Here is an 18,087-nt window from a genome sequence, read left to right as displayed (position 1 = left end):
GGGCCGCCCAAAATCAGTAATCACCGAAAACTCCATCGAAATTATCCGTAAATTTATCAAAAAGGAACCGAAATAATCGTTGAGATTCATGGAATCGGAGTTGAATATCTCCAAAAAATCGATTTATCGCATTTCAACTGATCACTTGGGCTTACGAAAGGTCTGTGCACGTTTCATTCTGCACAAATTAACTGAGGACCAAAAATTGCTCAGAATTCAACATTCGAAAGACCTCATGAAAGAGCCGAGAAAAGAGGAGAACTTCCTTTACAACATTGTAATATAACTGCTGATGAAACGTGGTGTTTCCAACATGAACCTGAAACTAAGCGCCAAAGTGCCGAATGAAAGACCTCAGAAGAGCCACCACTCAAAAAATCGCGTTTGGAGAAGTCAAAAATCAAGTCGATGCTCATTTGTTTTTACGATTCCAAGAGAATCGTACACAAGAAGTTCGCACCAATGGGCCAAACCGTCAATGCAATTTTCTATCTTGGCGTTTTGAAGCGTTTGTTGCATCGCATTCGTTGAATTCACCCTGAATACCTCGAAGGAGGAAGCTGGCGCTCATTGCATGATAATGCACCATCTCATCGATCCACTCTTGTGATTGATTTTTTGACTAGAAATCGCATTTTAACCATCAGTCACTCACTGCATTCGCCTGATATCGCTCCCTGTGACTTCCACCTATTCGGAAAATTGCGTCCGTAGAGCCCATCTAAAAGGCTTATACCGACATCCTGAAGGACATTCCGATCAATGATTTGAAACACTCTTTCGAAAAGCTTTCAGACCGCACAAAACAGTGAATCGAGACCAGAGGCGACTATTTTAAATAAATAAATAAACTCGAAGGTATCAGAAAAAAGCTATTGTCGTTTCTATTTTATCAATCAATCTTGTATTATATATTTTGGACTTCACCTAAAGAGAATATTTATAAGTAGATGAGTATAACTGAGTGAGTTTTTGGCCAACTAGGTAGCTATGATCGAAATATTTCTAATAAAAACTTATGGCCCACTTTGCCTCATATTCAACAATGTACGTGGGCAACCCTACAAGTTTCCAGAATCGACATATGGCATTTATGGGCTGTATTATTTTGAAAATGTATATTTGTTGGAGACGCCGGAACGATGCCGGATTTACGGTGGTGTTAGCCGCTTCGTAACTATCAGTTTATCAATAATCAGGTTATCCATATCATAAAGATGAGAGCTAAGGCGCTTAACTTTTAGCTCTCCGAAAGCAGGACACCTAAGGAGAAGGTGCTAAGATGATTCCACCTCATTCTCTCATGCGAAAAGAATTCGAAGTGACGCTGAGTATCACAGTATATATACCTCCCGGCCAATGTCCTGTAAGGGGGCACGCACGGAATTGAAGAGCTGCGATTTTGTTAACTGCAGGAGATCCCTCGAGTGCATGCGACCTTACAAGTTTGTGTACTTGCCCAGCGTTCGCTAAATTGACGGGAAACCTACCTCTCTAGGAGCAGACCGTGAGTAGTCAACAGGATCTAAGTACTCTCGTTTCGCGGGGCAACTACCTCACTGGTCCCTTGTCTAGACAACTCGTCCGCCTCGCAGTTTCCTGCAATTTCGCTATGACTAGACAGGCATCCAGATGAACCTTATATCGAAGAATTCGGATGCGATCGAAAGTGAAACCAGACATTCCCCAACCAGTTTCGAGTGCACCATTATCGAGGGACTACGCAAAAAACAAGCAGGTTTTCGGCCCCCCTACTCCTGCGTCAATCATGTAAACTCCTTGAGAGTGATGGTGGAACAGTCGGTTGAGGGGCGCTCGTCTCTTTACTTCTGCTTCATCGACTTCGAGAAAGCGTTCGACACTCTCAGTCATGAAGCAATCTGCAAAGCTATTGAATGCAAAGGAGTGTCTGACAAAAATTGTCACCATCATAAAAGAATTGTATGCGGGCGCTTCATGCCGCGTAAAATACGAAAATGCTCTAAGTGGTGGTATCGAAGTTCAAACCGGTGTTAGGCAAGGATGTGAATTATCTCCACTCTTGTTCAACCTAGTCCTGGACCTAGCAATGCGATCAGCAGAGGCATTTTCTGGGGTTTATGCGGCCGGCTTTAAGACCTAGACTATGCGGACGACATTTGTTTACTATCGCACAAATACTCAGATGCATCAGCTAAACTACAAACTGCATTTGGCATGCTAGATAAGGTATGGAGATCAACCCACAAAATTGAAAATAGTTGATGCCAACGTGAAATCGGTAGTTCTGCATGGATGTGAAACATGGAATTTAACCACAAGCATATCACAATCATTGCAATCCTTCCTAAACCGTTGCCTACGAAAGATAATGCGGATATTCTGATCTGATATTATAAGCAGCGATGATCTTTGGGCGGCTACCGGGAAAACACCAGTTCACACAGAAATTATGCGGCGCAAGTGGAGATGGATCGGACATACATTGCGCAAACCACGGGATGACATTGCAAGGGCAGCGCTAGACTGGAAGCCGTAGGTGCGTGAGACCAGCCGACACATGGAGGCGACAAGTAGCAGCAGAGGCGGACAGAGCAGCCCGTTCGTGGAGTCAAATTATAACTTGTTAATTGAGGCCCTATATTTCATTTAGGAGCTATGGGAAAATACATATATATATTATCGAGCCCAGGGTCCATTGCCGCTTGGCTGTCGCAGTAGATATTAACCTCCGTGACAGTTATTAAATATTGGGTAGTCGAAAAAGTCTTTTCGTTTTTTGTCAATAGATGTCGTTGGAGTCATCTATCTCCAGTGATAGCAATCACATTGTGTCATATCATATGGTGTTAGAAAGGTGGCATTTTAAGCTTCATTGAACCAAAAAAAATTTAATTCGGAGAAGTTGAAAAAAAGTTATTGCTGTTCAAAAATGAGTGAAAATAATGAAGAAATTCGCTATATTTTGAAATTTTTGTATAAAAAAGGGAAGAATGCCACGCAAGCCACCAATGAAATTTGTGAAGTTTACGGAGAGAATGCTATATCAGTTCGTGTAGCACAACAATGGTTCGCTCGCTTCCGTTCTGGAAATTTCGATGTGAAAGATGCACCTCGCTCCGGTCGACCTATCGTTGAAAAAGTCGATGAAATTATGGAAAAAATTGGCCAGGACCGTCACATAAGCTGCCATGACATCACCAAGGCACTAAACATTCATCATCAAACGCTTTTGAACCATTTAAAAAAGGCTGATTACAAAAAGAAGCTCGATATTTGGGTACCACATGAATTGTCTGTGAAAAATTTAATGGACCGAATTAACATCTGCGATTCTTTGCTAAAAGGAAATGAAATCGAACCATTTCCGAAGCAAATGGTAACAGGAGACGAAAAGTGGATCAAATACGACAATAATGTGCGAAAAAGATCATGGTGCAAGGGTGGTGAAGCTCAACAAATGGTCGCAAAGCCATGATTGACGCCTCGAAAGGTTATGGGATTGGTGTGAGATTGGAAAGGAATCTTCCACTATGAGCTGCTCCAGCCTGCTCGAACGATTGATTCTACACTTTACTGTCAACAACTGATGAGATTGAAGCAAGCAATCGAAAAAAAAACGGCCAGAACTGATCAGCAGAAAGGGCGTCGTCTTCCATCAGGACAACGCTAGGCCACACACATCTTTGATGACTAGGCAAAAACTGGGAGAGCTTGGCTGAGAAGTTTTGATGCATCCACTATATAGCCCTGACCTTGCACCATCGGACTACCATTTGTTTTGGTCAATGCAGAACTCCCTTAATGGAGTAAAGTTGGCTTCAAGGGAAGCCTGTGAAAATTACTTGTCGCAGATGTTGAAGTTTGATTAGAAATACGAAAGATTTTTTCGACTACCCAATAAGTGAGCAGCCAATCAGCTGCTTCTTTAATTGCTGTTACTTCTATTTGGAGTACACAGGCTGTGGTCCGGTAGTTCCTTTCCTAATTAGACTAAAATTGCTTAGCCTATAAAGCTGCATACTAAGTAGAAAATCTTTGTAGAACATTTCTAATTTTTTATAGAAAACTGCAAAATTGTACTTATTTGGTTTCAGATAGACAATGGACATGTTTTTTTTTTCTTCTTCATTTCTCTAGGGAGCATAGGGCCTCGACAAAACTCAGTCTTGCAAACCAATTTTTATTTCTGACGGGGTAGGTGATTAGCTTGCCGCTACCAGTCCTAAGTAGTGGGAATGCCCACCTGTCGTTGCTTAGAAACAACGCCTTCTTACTGCTTGAAACGCCATCTGTGTTTCACATTTTTCTGACAGAAGGATCGCACAGATGGTTGAGGACTTCGCTAAATTTCGTGTGTCTGGGCTATTACCGCAGCCAACCGCTTCCTCTTGCTGGCGCCACTGATGCAGTGTGTAACTGTGTGCTTTTCTTTGTTTTTTGCTTGTTTTAGCAGCTACAATGCAAATAATGCGCAGACCATTGTGCGGGAGTAAAGATCGAAAGGTTAAGTTTTTGGGGTTGAGGAATGGAATTGGAGGAATTTTTTTTTTGGTTTTATTTTAGAACTTTATTTGCTTCAACCTAAAAAATAGATTTTTCGGCCCTGAGTTTAAATTTTGAGTGACAGTTCAAAATTCGAAATATGCAGCTTTTTCTTTTTTATTAATAAAAAAAAAATTTTTTGTAGCACAGTGTAGTACTACAAAGAAATATAATGCAACATTCTATTGCTTTTATTACCAAATACGTTTAAGTGTTTTATATATATTTATAATTTGAAATAAAATAACAGCAATAAATAATTTTTTCTATTCAAAAGTGGGAAAATTCGGGATTCTTCCTTGAAAATCGAGTTTTTTCCTTTAAAACCAGTCAATAGCGAAGAATTTTGAGCAAACTAAATAACAAATATTTAATTTCTTGTATCCAGAAACAGTTTTTTCTATTTAAAATTAGTGAAAATCGGGTTTCTTCCGTCAAAACTAGTCAAAAGCGGAGCAAAATAAGTATCAAAAATTTAATTTCTCGTATCCAGAAATCACATAAAAACATTTTCATACCAAAAAATTTATTAGGAATTAATAACAAGTCTTAAAAATTTGGAGGCTCAGAACCCATTTTACACCTATGTTTCCAGGAGCTTTTTTTGTACATAACTGGCAGTAGAATATTTCAGTCGCCGAAACAAAGTCGATTATATTTCTTTAGAACAAATTGACTCGCTCTAATATACATACAAGTATATGTGAGAACTTTTTTAGGGGGGAACACCACTGTGAAAGCGTGAAAATTAAGAAATGTTCATGCATTTTTTTTTTATAAGTAGGGATGATTGTTTGAGGATCGGACAATAATTTATTTAGCATATATTCAACTATACTGGCACAAATTTGTTATTAAAAAATATTAAAAATTGCAATTATTATTAATATTAATGCAATGACGTCTTAAAAATCTGATGCACCCTGATGGCCACGATACAACGGAGAAAAATCATCTGTAAGCAAAAAACCAAAAATATTCTTAATCTATACATTAATGGCTATCGTCGCACGTGCCGGTTTTTTTTATTTAAAAAAAAATGGTGCAGGTTTGAAAAATGAGTTTGTGTTTTTACTCTTTTTTTGTTTACGAAAGGCTTGAGAAAATAATAATATTTGCAATTTTTAAAAACGGCTATGTACGGCTGTAGCCAATACATGTACAAAAAATTAAAAAAAAAAATTAAAATCGGTTCTTAAGTCTTCGAGAAATCGAGTTCAGAATCGTGTTCAGAAAAGTCGTTTTGAGAAAAACGCGTTTAAAGTTTTCATTGACCGTTGTAACTCACTACCTGCACTTATTGTATTGGGTATGACTTCGTCAATTTTCAAGATTTTAAGTTAAAAATTTTTTTACATATTTTTCAATATAAATATCTACTTTAAGAAAATGCAAAAAAAAGAAAAATGGGTTTTTTGAAAAATCACAGTGGTGCTTCCCTTAAAATATCCCCCTCATGCTTTTTGTATTCTATATTTTCAAGGTTCTTAAAATTAAGCAAATCACGAGTCCACTCTTTTCTTCTCTCTTTTATCTTATCTCAGATAATTATTCACTATTTCTTCGTTTTTGCTTGACAGAAAAACATTTAGCCGTGCCAAGTGCTAATTGATTTTCGAATTCATTAATTTCAACGGTCCCTTAAAAATAAGAAAATTGGGAGTACGAGTAAAACACCAAGTAATGGCGACAAAATGTTTCCAATTTTTGTTTTTTCATTCAACCAACTGTTGTAGCATCGACAAGATTTAGACAACAACGCGTAGAACAAAAAAAAAAACGAATTCAAAACCAGGGCGACGGAGAAATGCATTCCAATGCCGTGTTCGCGACAATTAATGGTTTGCCGACCTGTTACGGTACATAGGTCAACTTGTGTGCTTCCAGACTTAGAGGCCTATGTACATAGATGTAGACGCAAATGTATGCTTTCATGGTGCGCACTGAGGAGAGGAGAATCTGGAGAATAGTTTTGGAGAATACAAAACTGTCAGTAGGGATTCTCCCAAACTTTTATGAGTACAAAAAGTACACATTTATGTAGAGTAAAATCGTTGTATTCGTATTCGTATTGCATTGTTTTTGCATTTGTTACGAAGTAGCTGAGTTGCTGAGAAGGAGTGAGTGGTGCAATCAACATAAACGAAACAAAAAATGCAGATTGTAATTTATATGGAGGCAAATAGCCAAGAATATGTGCTCGTGCATGCAAACATATAAGTAAACGAAGAGGTGTAATGAACAAATGCGCACACATATTTACATACATGCATCTGCACACATGTGCAAGTACATATAAATATGTAGTACGAGTCTGCTTGTACATCCTGGCACAAGTATGTCAATCGTCGCTTTTCTCAGGTTGACTCGGCTACAGCTTCGCTCCGCTGACTAGCAGTTCGAAATACAAACGACTACCGCGCACGATAATTAGATTTGCCAAAACCAACCCAATTCATCATATACACTTCTCCGCTGTAACGGCCGCCCGCTCTTACCTACTTCGATGCCATACTTTGGTGCTGCACTGTGAAGGTGGAGACGGTGACGCCGAGAGCGAGAGCGACAGCAGCAGCCATGCCTAGTGTACCACCTTCGCGCCACGCCACTTGTATGTTGCCACTAATTTGTCGTATTTATGGGCGACAAATCAGACATTCAACATGTTGATGTCTTCTTTAACAATCGAGATCACGCATGCCAAATCGCACAATTATTGTTCGTGTGCGTTCGTGTTTGTGTGTGTGCGTGTGTATGTGCACATGATCATCATCCTTTCAATATTCTCCACACCGCTTAAAGTGATATAAATCAGGAGAAAAAGTATAACAAACATAAACATAAACATTCGCTCTTCGTGATGGCAATTTATGTTGAACATTGCAAAACATTTTTAAAAAATGATTTATGTATTTTATTGTAGCGCAGCAGAAAGTAAAATTTCACAAAGGGCTGGGCGGCTGACTTGCTTGGCACAGAAATATTTTTTTAAGTATGTGATCGTAGCATATTTTTACATCTGGTGTTGGTGCAAATTAATTCATCAGTAGAATTTTTCAAAAATCGGATAATTCTTTTAAGTTTTGTGTTGAATATGTGCCATATATTCAATAATTCATAATGTTGAAAAAAATTAGGTTGAATACTAGGAAGTGCCTACGTACACACATACATATACATATATGTACATCAGCATTTCCACTCAAATTTAGATACATCAAGCCATTGTGGTGTGTACAGGGTCGTAACTTCCTTATAGCTGGATAATGGAATAGTTGTGGTCGAGTAGATTTGGTAGTCGCTGCGATGCTCGCTGTAGAAATGAAACAAGAAATGATAGAAAATGATGCGTTCGTCACTCAGCAGGCGTTAGCAAACGTCGAAGTAAATGGCATATGCCGTTCGCAGGCGTCATACATTCTATCAAAAAAATTCCGTGAATTGGTCTATAACACACAGAATATTTTTCATTCATTGAAATTTGTATTATCTTCAAAATAGATCCTTCCAAAATATTATATTACGCTTACAGTATGTGTCAGAAGAAAAGAACCGTTTTTTTTTTTGTAACTTCAAGATATATTTCGTTCTGCTTTTTGCTGCGTAATAGTCCCACTTAAGGGGTTACATGGGTTTCGTTGGTTCAAAAAATCGATTTATTTTTGTTTTGGCTTATTAATTTCTACAACATTTCAGGAATATTATCCTAAATTTTCAAGTCGATCCGAATAATAAATTCGGAGATACAGCCTTTGGAATGTGTGCGCTCCAAGCCACTTTTATTGTTACTCAAAACTTTAAACGCGTTTTTCTCGGAACCGTGTTTTCAAAGTCGGTGGTCAAATGTTCTCGAAAACTACTTAACCGATCTTGAAGAAATTTTACACAGGTGTTCGAAATACAATTTACTCGTGCTTGAATGAAGGATTTTATTTTTTTTTTCAATTACAACTATTTAAAAATAACCAAATGTCAAGCAAATTTGACCGAAATTTTCGTTTTTTTGGAAAAATGTCTGCCAAAATTCTACAATAATTTTTACTTTTCTTTTCTTTTCTTCATTCAAGCATGAGTTTATGGTCTTAACTAAAACACTTATTTTTGTTTTTTCATTTTTGATGATCCTGTCAGGAGTTATGCTGACAACGCGGACGCAGGAGGAGTTTTAATTGTTTTTTTGAAAATTTCAGAAATTATTCTTTAAATATGTATCTATAAAATAGAAAAAGTTTGAATTAAATAAATAATTGTTTACATAGAAAAAAAATTATTGAAAATAGGCATTTTTTTACCCGACGAAACCCATGTAACCCCTTAAGGCCTACAACGCAAGTGCTAACTCAGGTTAGAGTCGTTCGAAATGATCTTACGCCGCGGCTGCAAAAGTGATTAAAAACTCAAAAAATTTGATGACTTTTCCGAGCGCGGCTTGAAGCGAGGGACGACAAAAAATCAAGACAAAGTGATCGTCCAACTTTTTGACTACACCAAGCACGATCAGTTCTTGCTAAAAAGGGAGTAGATGTGAGTATCAACACAATCGAACGGCGACTGAAGGAGGCGAACATATCTTACAGTCCCAATTACAGAAAAACACATTGAGAAACAACAAAACAAGAAAATGACGTCCCAGTATTGGACTGGCCTTCCCAGTCCCTAGACGTCAACCCCATTGTAAATATCTGGTGATTTATGAAAACTCATCTTGCCGGAAAGCCAGTCCATGAGTTAAAGCAACTCGTGCGTCAACTTCGCAAAATCTTGTCCTGTTTGTCGACGAGCTACGCAGAAAAGCTGGTTCAAAGCTTGTAGAAGATGCCAGGCTAAACTCGACAACGATGAAGACTACACGGCTTATTGAGTAATTGCGGCGCGTAGTTTTGTACATACTTTCATGTAAAAAAAAATTTAAATACTTCATGAATAATCGCGGTTCTTTTTTTCTGACACGGACTGTATATCAACGAATATCATTAAAACATTTTTCAAATGCGTTTTCCGGGATCGATTTCAGTTCTCCGCGTAAATTCAGCTATAAGTCCACTGAAAGCGGGTGAATTGAAATGAAAGAAGTCAAGCGGAGTCATTCGATTGTGGGTCGACTTCGATCGTTGACCAGCGATCGATTCAGAGTGATAAGCTTGTGTAATAGTGGGCAAAATCTATACGGCTGCCTTTTTCAATGAATTTGTTCCCTCAATCACCACATAACTGCCTGAGCTTGTTTTGAATCTCGATAAACCCTTTAAAATTAAATAATCAATTCCCGCACTTTTTTTACAGGGTTCAGTGAAACATTGAATATTTTGTACGCCATGGAAAGGCAACATTTTTACGTAAAAACAACAAGACCATTAATATTCCCTCTTGAGTATCAATTCACCTAAAGCGTATTTTTCTAAAACCATCTAAAACAAAGTGAGACCCTGATGGACTATTTCGATCCTTAGGCACGAATTTTAACCCTCATTCCTCATTTTTGATACATCAGACTCGCTTTACATTGTCAATAAAACGATTACACTTCCATCCTTCAATAATTGATTGCCCTGCAATTTTATATTCAGTTGATGATTTATTTCTGTAACTGAACAGTTTTCGATCTCACCATTTTACAATAACCAGTCATTCTTGGACTAGCGTAAGTCGTACGAACTGCGCCAGTCGTTGGTTGGAGCGCGAGAAGGGCAACTAATTTTCATTAGCACTAAAATCTTCTCAGAGTGGCCTTTTTTAACCTTCTTTTGTATAATAATACAGTGTTTTTTTACTTAAAGTTTCGGTAGCTTTAAATTAAAAAAAAGAAAAAAGCACTAAATTTATTGCGAAGAGCAAATGGTTGGCAATACTGCACAACTCGGAAAAACGTGACGTCACGCACTCTCTGATGGGCGCAATCTTCTTTCTATCATTCCTGGAGCAAACCTGATATCTATCATCTTCCTCATAACTCATAACTAAAATACACATCTTACTCTTACTCAGAAAGAGATATGATTGCAACAAAATTGTGAAAAAAAATTTTCAGCAAATCATTACTCCTCTGGTCCGCAATACCCCTCAATTAGGGGTAAAATGCACAGCGAATTAAACTAAGTTTCGATGTACGCAATGTAAAGGCAAACGCATCAAGGCAGATGGAATTCGTCGAAAGCTTCTGCTACTTTGGCTGTATCATCACGCCAGATAGTGGAGCAGATGATGATGTCAACTGTAGGCTAAACAAAGCAAGGGCGGCATTCGGGCGAATGCATACTGCAGGGGGGAGTTCGTAAATCTCCAAGCGAACTAAATTTCGAATATTCGGCTCATGCGTGAAGTCCGTATTGTTGTACGGAAGCGAAACATGGCTGGGCTCTAACACCATCACACAGAGGCTACAATCCTTCACCAACAAATGCCTCCGCATCATCTGCAGAATATTCTGGCCAAATACCATCAGTAACGACGCAGTGTAGAGATTTACGAATGAGGAACCCATCCTTAGGCAAATCAAACGCAGAAACTGAGGATGGATAGGTCACACATTGAGAAAACCACCAGATAGCATCACGAGAATGGCACTGAACTGGACCCCGCAAGGGAGCAGAGGTAGCGGTCGACCAAAAAGTACTTGGAGAAGGTCGATGTGGCGCGAAATAGCAGATGCCGACATCTCATGGGACAGTGCAAAAATAACAGCACAGAACCATGTACGATGGCAGCGTCTTGTCAACGCCCTATGCTCCCGAAAGGAGGGAACATGGGAAAAAATATTAGATTGGGAAAAATTAACTCCATAATTTTCGGTAAAATGTTTGCGCAAATGGCTTAAAACTGTTTCATAGTCCATTTTTACGATGCTACGGTCAACTTCGATTATTTCAGTGATTTGTCGATATTTTCTTTAACATCAAAAATGTCTGAACAGAATCGACCACACCAAAATTGCGCGTAATTAGCTGTTACAGTATCAGCACAATTTCAGCGGCCTAGCTTTCCTTTTCGTCTTTATAAAAAAAAAACTGTAAAATGTACCGAATTTTCTCTTTGATGACTTCCATTGTTAACAGCCTGTAACTCACAATTGAATGGAACAAACGAACAGCAAACTATTTTTTTTAGTGCGAAATTTCACCTTGACAATCAGCATAAACTTTAAATTGTTTGATGGATACTTTACGAGATATCGATCACTACACCCCTCTACCGAGAAAATAGTGGATTTATTCTTCCCCAAACTAATGTTATATATATAATACAATAATAGCCCCTCAAAAAATATCTGCCCCTCATTTTTCGCTTCTGATAAATAATATCTATCTGCCTTCCGGAGTTGGCTTGAAACTGTAGGCTTCCCCATTTGTGGAACGCACACCACAAATAGGAGGAGAAGCTCGGCCGAATACCCAAAAAAGGTGTAAGCGCCAGTTATATATACATATGTATATACAGCAATGGTCATATAAATAGCACATTTAGACTTTGAAAACAAAGAGTTGAATATGTTTTTAAATAATTATTCTTTAATGGGAAAAAAGCAACATAAAAAATAAAAAACTTATTTACTTCCATTTTAACACAAAAAAATGGTAAAAAAGAATTTCAGTTCTGATTTAATTTACGAGAATGTTGATAACTCACGAAACCTCCTGGACACATAAATAGCACATCCTAAAAAATTCAAAATAAAATCAAAAAAAGTAAACAAATCAGATAGTTAAGTAATATTATTGTTTCCACCGTTTTTGATTACTTCTTCAAGCCGTCGCTCTATGCTTTCTACAAGCTTGTGGCATCTTTTCTTTGGAGTCGAGTACCAAGCCTCCTCAACTGCGGCCCACAAATCATCAAAATTTTTTAAATTTTGAAGTGAAACTTCTTTTGCCTCGAAGGATGAAACGCTGTGAGGAGTAAAACCATAGCGTTTCATCGACATGTGACGCTACGCCAGCGGCATCTGTTAAAAGCGTGGCGTGGATGAAACGCTGTGAGGAGTGAAACTAGCGTTTCATCGACATGTGACGCTATGCCAGCGCCATCTGTTAAAAGACTGGCGTGGCGTGTCGTCGTGAATGTAATGCGGTCGCCATTAGTAACGCGAGACGCGTCATAGAGTGTGTGTGTAGTTTTGAGCAAATCTTACAAACATATTTTGTTTTGTTGATTGATTTCTGCTAAATATGGCATCAAATCAAAAACGGAAACCGAAAACAGGTGCTGAACGGCAACGTGAGTATTTGGAGCGTAAAAAATTAAGAGCTACTGTTGAACACCGTGACAGTGAATCCTCCGGTTGTACGATAAGTGATAATTTGTCATCTGTGCATCAGGATATCGATGAAGAACATTTCTCCGTAAATCGATCAGTCGATGGGCGGTCATTTCATCAGTATCATGGACCTAATTATGTTGTGTGTGAAGCTATAGTTCATACAAACGATCCACTGCCATCAACATCGATTCATAGAGATTTCGTTTCTCCGATAGCACAATGTTCAAATGCGCCTGCAATAACGAGAACGAAAAAAAGCAATGCTCAAGTTTGCCGAGAATATCGTGCAGGAAAAAAAGCAGCGCGTGAAAATCCAGACAGTGATTTACATGAACTGAATACTGTGGACATGGCGGAGTGTACATCATCGGAAAATAATGCTCAACGTGTTGTAAGTGAATCCAGTTTAATAACTTGTCTCTCTTTATATTCATGTAAATAAGAAAATAGACGATATAATATATTTTATTCATAAAATATTGTTACCATATACTATGGCAGGGTCTGAGTTGCTAGGACAACATGATCATCAAATTCCGATGATTTTAAGTGGCGACTTTAATGTCAATTTTGCAGAAGAGCGATCAAAGACTCTAATAAGTTTCCTCAAAGAAAAATTAAATTTAAATATGGTTAATGATTGTGAAGTACCAACAACAAGATGCGGAACTACCATTGATGCAGTATTTCATCGATACCTTGATAGATTAGAATGTAGATCATTTTTTACGTATTTCAGTTACCATAAAGCCCTTGTTTCATTTTTGGAAAACGAATCCAATAATAATAATGACAATGCCGAGAACCAAATGTAATTGAGTACAATAAATTCATTTCTTTTTATATTAAAATAAATAAATAATTCTGTTTAATAAAATTCCATTCCATGCTTTCCATGACTTCTGCATGCATTATATTGAAATAAAAGTTAAATTATTGATTTGTTGATAAAAGAAGTTTCACTTCAATCGTGCGGGTTCCGTGAACTACCACACACTTTCTTTTTTTTGTTAGCGATTTTGACCTTAACGTCATTCCACAAATTTTCTTTTTAATTGAGATCAGGGCTCTGCGCCGGCCGATCTAGTACATTAATTTTTTCTCTTCTGAGCCATTGCTTCACTGTCTTTGCAGTACCCTTTGGATCATTATCCTGCATAAATGTGCAATTTAATGGCATAAACTCAAACACAAATGGCTCCATTTTATTCTGGTCGAACGAAAAATCCCACTTTGCCCCATTTAGAGTGCTCCAATCGAGTCCAAATGTATGACCGACCCCCACTAACTTTGGACGGCCGATCCACCCATGCCAGTGGCACACCCCCTGGAACTCCCCTGGGGGGTTCCCCATACAATCATTTCAAAATATCACCATTTTTGGCCTTTACATGAGAAAAGAAACTAAAAAGTTCGACCCAAATTGGGGGACATCAGAATTCGTTTTAGAGGTATGGTTCCTTCGGCAAAGTTTCTTATTTTGATCCCTAGAATATGATTATCACAGAGCAATGGGCGATTTTTTTGCCTCCCCACAAATCGACCCGGCCTACTATATATACATATATACAGTTACAGAGTAATTCAAAAATCTTAAAATAGTATATGCATGTGTGCTGTATTACCTTCTATCTGTTTCATCGGGCTCAGCCCTCCGTTATACGAGGTGGCCCAATAATCAGTCGTATAGCAGCCATAATCCGCAATGTTTGTACTCAAACCGCCGTTATCCATAAAAGACATTGTGGAAACCATAGCGCTGGCACACTCGGTAGGTCCCATGAAATTTGTAACGGGTCGTCGGTAAATAGCCTGATGCATAACAAAGCAGGATGCGCGTGTGTGAGTGTGTACGTGTATGACGTAAGCCACAAACAGCAGATTACGGGTTATTACGCTTGACGGTGGATCTCTCGTTTCACTTTACACTTTCAACTCATCAATTGCAATTCAATTGTTTAATCTAATATTGACATTGATTTCATTTGAGTTGGATTGTTTGAAATATTTTCACACTTAGTTTTTCGCGCACTTGTCAAATTATAACTAAATTTCGATTACTCCTTGCAATTCGCGGCTGCGAATGAGGCATTTGAAATGAAATTAAGAGTAAATCATTTCACATAAAAAACACAATAAAAATGTCGAAAGCGGAATTGCCATTTCCTTGCATTGCTGATGTTGTTGTACAGTATTGTACATTTGGTGTTTGTTTGTGTGGTAGGCGAAATATCAGAAGGTGTTGAAAAGCTTTGCGATCTCAAGACATGTAACACACAACAACTTGGCTATTTGCTCAGAATAGCAAAATTGATGAAGCGTTTGATGAACTTGCAAGAATTTCATTAATTTTTTTTTTGTTTTGTTTTTAGTCAAAAGGAAGATACATCGCACGTACAATGTGGCATGCATATGTATATGTGTGTCGATATGTATGTGATTTCTATGCGATCTGCAATAGATCTCAACACTCGCGCAATAAATCTTTATAGACGAGTATATCCAATGCGATCAATCAAATAACACTTCTCTGGCATATTATTGAACTACAACTACACGAACTTGCACATAAGTACATACATACAAAGATACGCTACATATTTAACATATCCATCACACCCGACTCGCGCGACCAGCACTGAAGTGTTGATGATTGTGATGGCGCTACCAACTTGCGAATTGTATCTTGACACTCTCGTTTTCAGCGCGTTCACCTCTTTAGCACTGCAATTAAACTTTCAACTAGTCACACCCCGTTAAGCGCGAAATGATGGAATCGCTTCGATGGCGCTTCACCAATGTTGAGCCATTCATTTGACACCTTGTCGGCGATATGTACGATTAACAAAAAACACAAAAACACCCGAAAACACCTACGATTAGTTTGCGGCGCGAAATAATTAAATATGTCTACAAGTGGCGGTAGGTTCCTTAACCTTGTTAAGTGTCCGGATTTGCGTAATGAAATTTTCAATTTCAATTTCACTTTCCGCGTTCCCAATGTGTTCTGTGCAACGGATTAGAGTGGAATAACGGCACTTTTGGCACAGAATCACATTAAAAGGCAAGGCGATGCGTACATTTCTGTTGCTGATCAGTCGCATTACATCAACGAAATGATCCTCCAATGAGTGCTATGTTTGTGTTCTCAAAAGATCTGATGTGCAGTCTGTACAAACATACTTACACACAAGCACGCACGCATATGTATGTAGATGCTTTGCTTTCTATCTTTCATTAGATTTGAAATGATCTACATGTGGAAGGGTGGGAGTATTTCGTTTCTTCTTCACTCACTCAATTTTCTTCAAGTGTTTCTAAAGCGAAGCAGTTTTCGGTTGGTTAGATATGTTCGGCCAATCAGCGATTCGACTTCATAATTGGTGGTTTTAGTTTGCTTCGGCGCTGTTTAGCGGTACTCAGAGAGCTTATTGATATTTTCATAAGGAATTGTACAGTTGACTTGGGATAAGTGTCACTATAGAATACTTAGAAGAAATTTTTCATTCAGTTTTGTGGTTTTGAAATATTCCTTTGAAAATAATACTTCAAAGCTTCAACAGGCTTCGAACAAAAAGTGTGCCATATTATGTAAATCATCGTACTGTTTACCACTGCAGAAAGAACAATAACAAAAACAAAGCTTGCTGAAAAAATATAGAAACAAATAGTTTTCACATCAAAATAAATGATACAGTGCATTTTTTATTTTCTCTGAGAATGCAATAACGGTAAAATGTATTTTTTTCTGTTTAGCTTAGCGTCATTCTCATAAAATTTTTGTAAAGAAAAGTTAAAAAAAATAAAATTTTTTAAAATGGGAAAACGGACCTCACTTGAAAAAAGGGAAGACGTTATTCGCCATATAAAGAAGGCAAAAGCCAACGAGAAATTTCAGAAATTTTTGCTATTAGTTCAACTGTCCAGATAATTATAGAAAGGTTTCGCCACGCAAACAGAATAGAAGGTAGGGGCAGATCTGCGCCAAATAAAATATTTAATAATGCAGAAAAGAGGTGGGTAGTTCGCAAAGTTAAAGAAAACCCCGATTTAAGCGCTCCAAAATTAACGAACGAAGTCGAAAAATACTTAGGCAAGATCTATAACCCTGAAACTTTTCGTAGAGTTCTGCGCGAAGAAAATTTTCATGGAAGGACTGCCCGAAACAAGCCGTTGATTAATGCTCGCAATAGAAAGCAAAGAATAGAGTTTTGCACACAACATTTGAACAAAAACATTTCGCTCTGGAAGCCTGATTGGAAGTCCTGCGTTCAGAGAAAACCAAACACCGCGCTTCAACCATGAATTTGAATTTGGTATGGGGTTTCATGTCCTTTTCAGGCGTCGGAAATTTAACATTTATCGAAGGAAACATGAATAAAGAGATGTATCTGGATCTGCTCAAAGATAATTTAGTAAAAAGTGCGCATAAAATGGGCATTAGGGATTCGTTTAGGTTCTACCAAGAAGACAACGATCCCAAGCATACGTCTGGTATTGTCAAAACTTGGCTTATCTGGAACGGCCCACATGTAGTACAGACACCTGCACAGAGTCCAGATCGCAACGTTAGTGAGAATTTGTGGTCAGTTTATGTTGATGTTTTTGAATACTTTTAATTTAGTTCGCCATTTAAGCTATGACCTCAAAACTGTAACTGAATTGTTTTAGTTTGCCATATTTTTCTTATGAAGAAATATTTTTTGTTATTAAATAAAACATGCTATTAAAAAAAAAAAACAAATATTATAAAAGATTTTTTCTGTAATGGGAATACCATAAAACATATTTGATATTTTAATAATTTTTTTGGCTGCATCAAATAAGCTGTGAATCACTGTATATACTTTATATATTAGTTTGGACAAAAAAATCCATTATTTTCTCGATAGAATGCTGTAGTGATCGATATCTCGTAAAGCAGCGATCAAACAATTTAAAGTTTATGCTGGTTGCCAAGGTGACTTTTCACACTAAAATAATTATTTTGCTGTTTTTCGTTTGTTCCATTCAATTGTGAGTTACAGGCAGTTAACAATGGAAGTAATCAAAGAGAAAATTTTCCCTGCCCTTCGGCAGGCAATGGCAAACCTTCGAATATATTTCTGCCATGGAAAAGGGCAGCTTAAAAAATATGTGAGCCGACTCCGAAGGCTTTAAACTGTAGATATCTGCATTTGTGGAACAACATCAAGACGCCCGCCACAAAACGGAAGAGAAGGTCGACCAAACACTCAAAAAGAGTGTAAGTTCCATTTATATAATATGTTTATATGGTATATCCTATACATATACATATATATACTAAT

The 18,087-nt window shown here is 37.8% G+C and overlaps 1 protein-coding gene across 3 annotated transcripts in view; it reads right to left on the bottom strand.

Annotated features, from left to right (window-relative positions):
• LOC129239358 (T-box transcription factor TBX1) overlaps positions 1-15,811 on the bottom strand; it is a 33,954-nt gene extending 18,143 nt beyond the window's left edge. For 2 of the 3 annotated variants that reach the window (XM_054874809.1, XM_054874811.1), the window contains exon 1: positions 14,404-15,811. In XM_054874809.1, the coding sequence (XP_054730784.1) occupies positions 14,404-14,599 (196 nt within the window). In that variant the 5' untranslated portion in view covers positions 14,600-15,811. The remainder of the gene's footprint in view (positions 1-14,403) is intronic. The other variant, XM_054874810.1, reaches the window with a different exon arrangement.
• Between the last annotated feature and the right edge of the window lie 2,276 nt (positions 15,812-18,087).

The sequence above is a fragment of the Anastrepha obliqua genome, chromosome 2 (assembly GCF_027943255.1).
Source record: "Anastrepha obliqua isolate idAnaObli1 chromosome 2, idAnaObli1_1.0, whole genome shotgun sequence".
Lineage (NCBI taxonomy): Eukaryota > Metazoa > Arthropoda > Insecta > Diptera > Tephritidae > Anastrepha > Anastrepha obliqua.
This window is presented reverse-complemented; position numbering and strand designations above follow the sequence as displayed.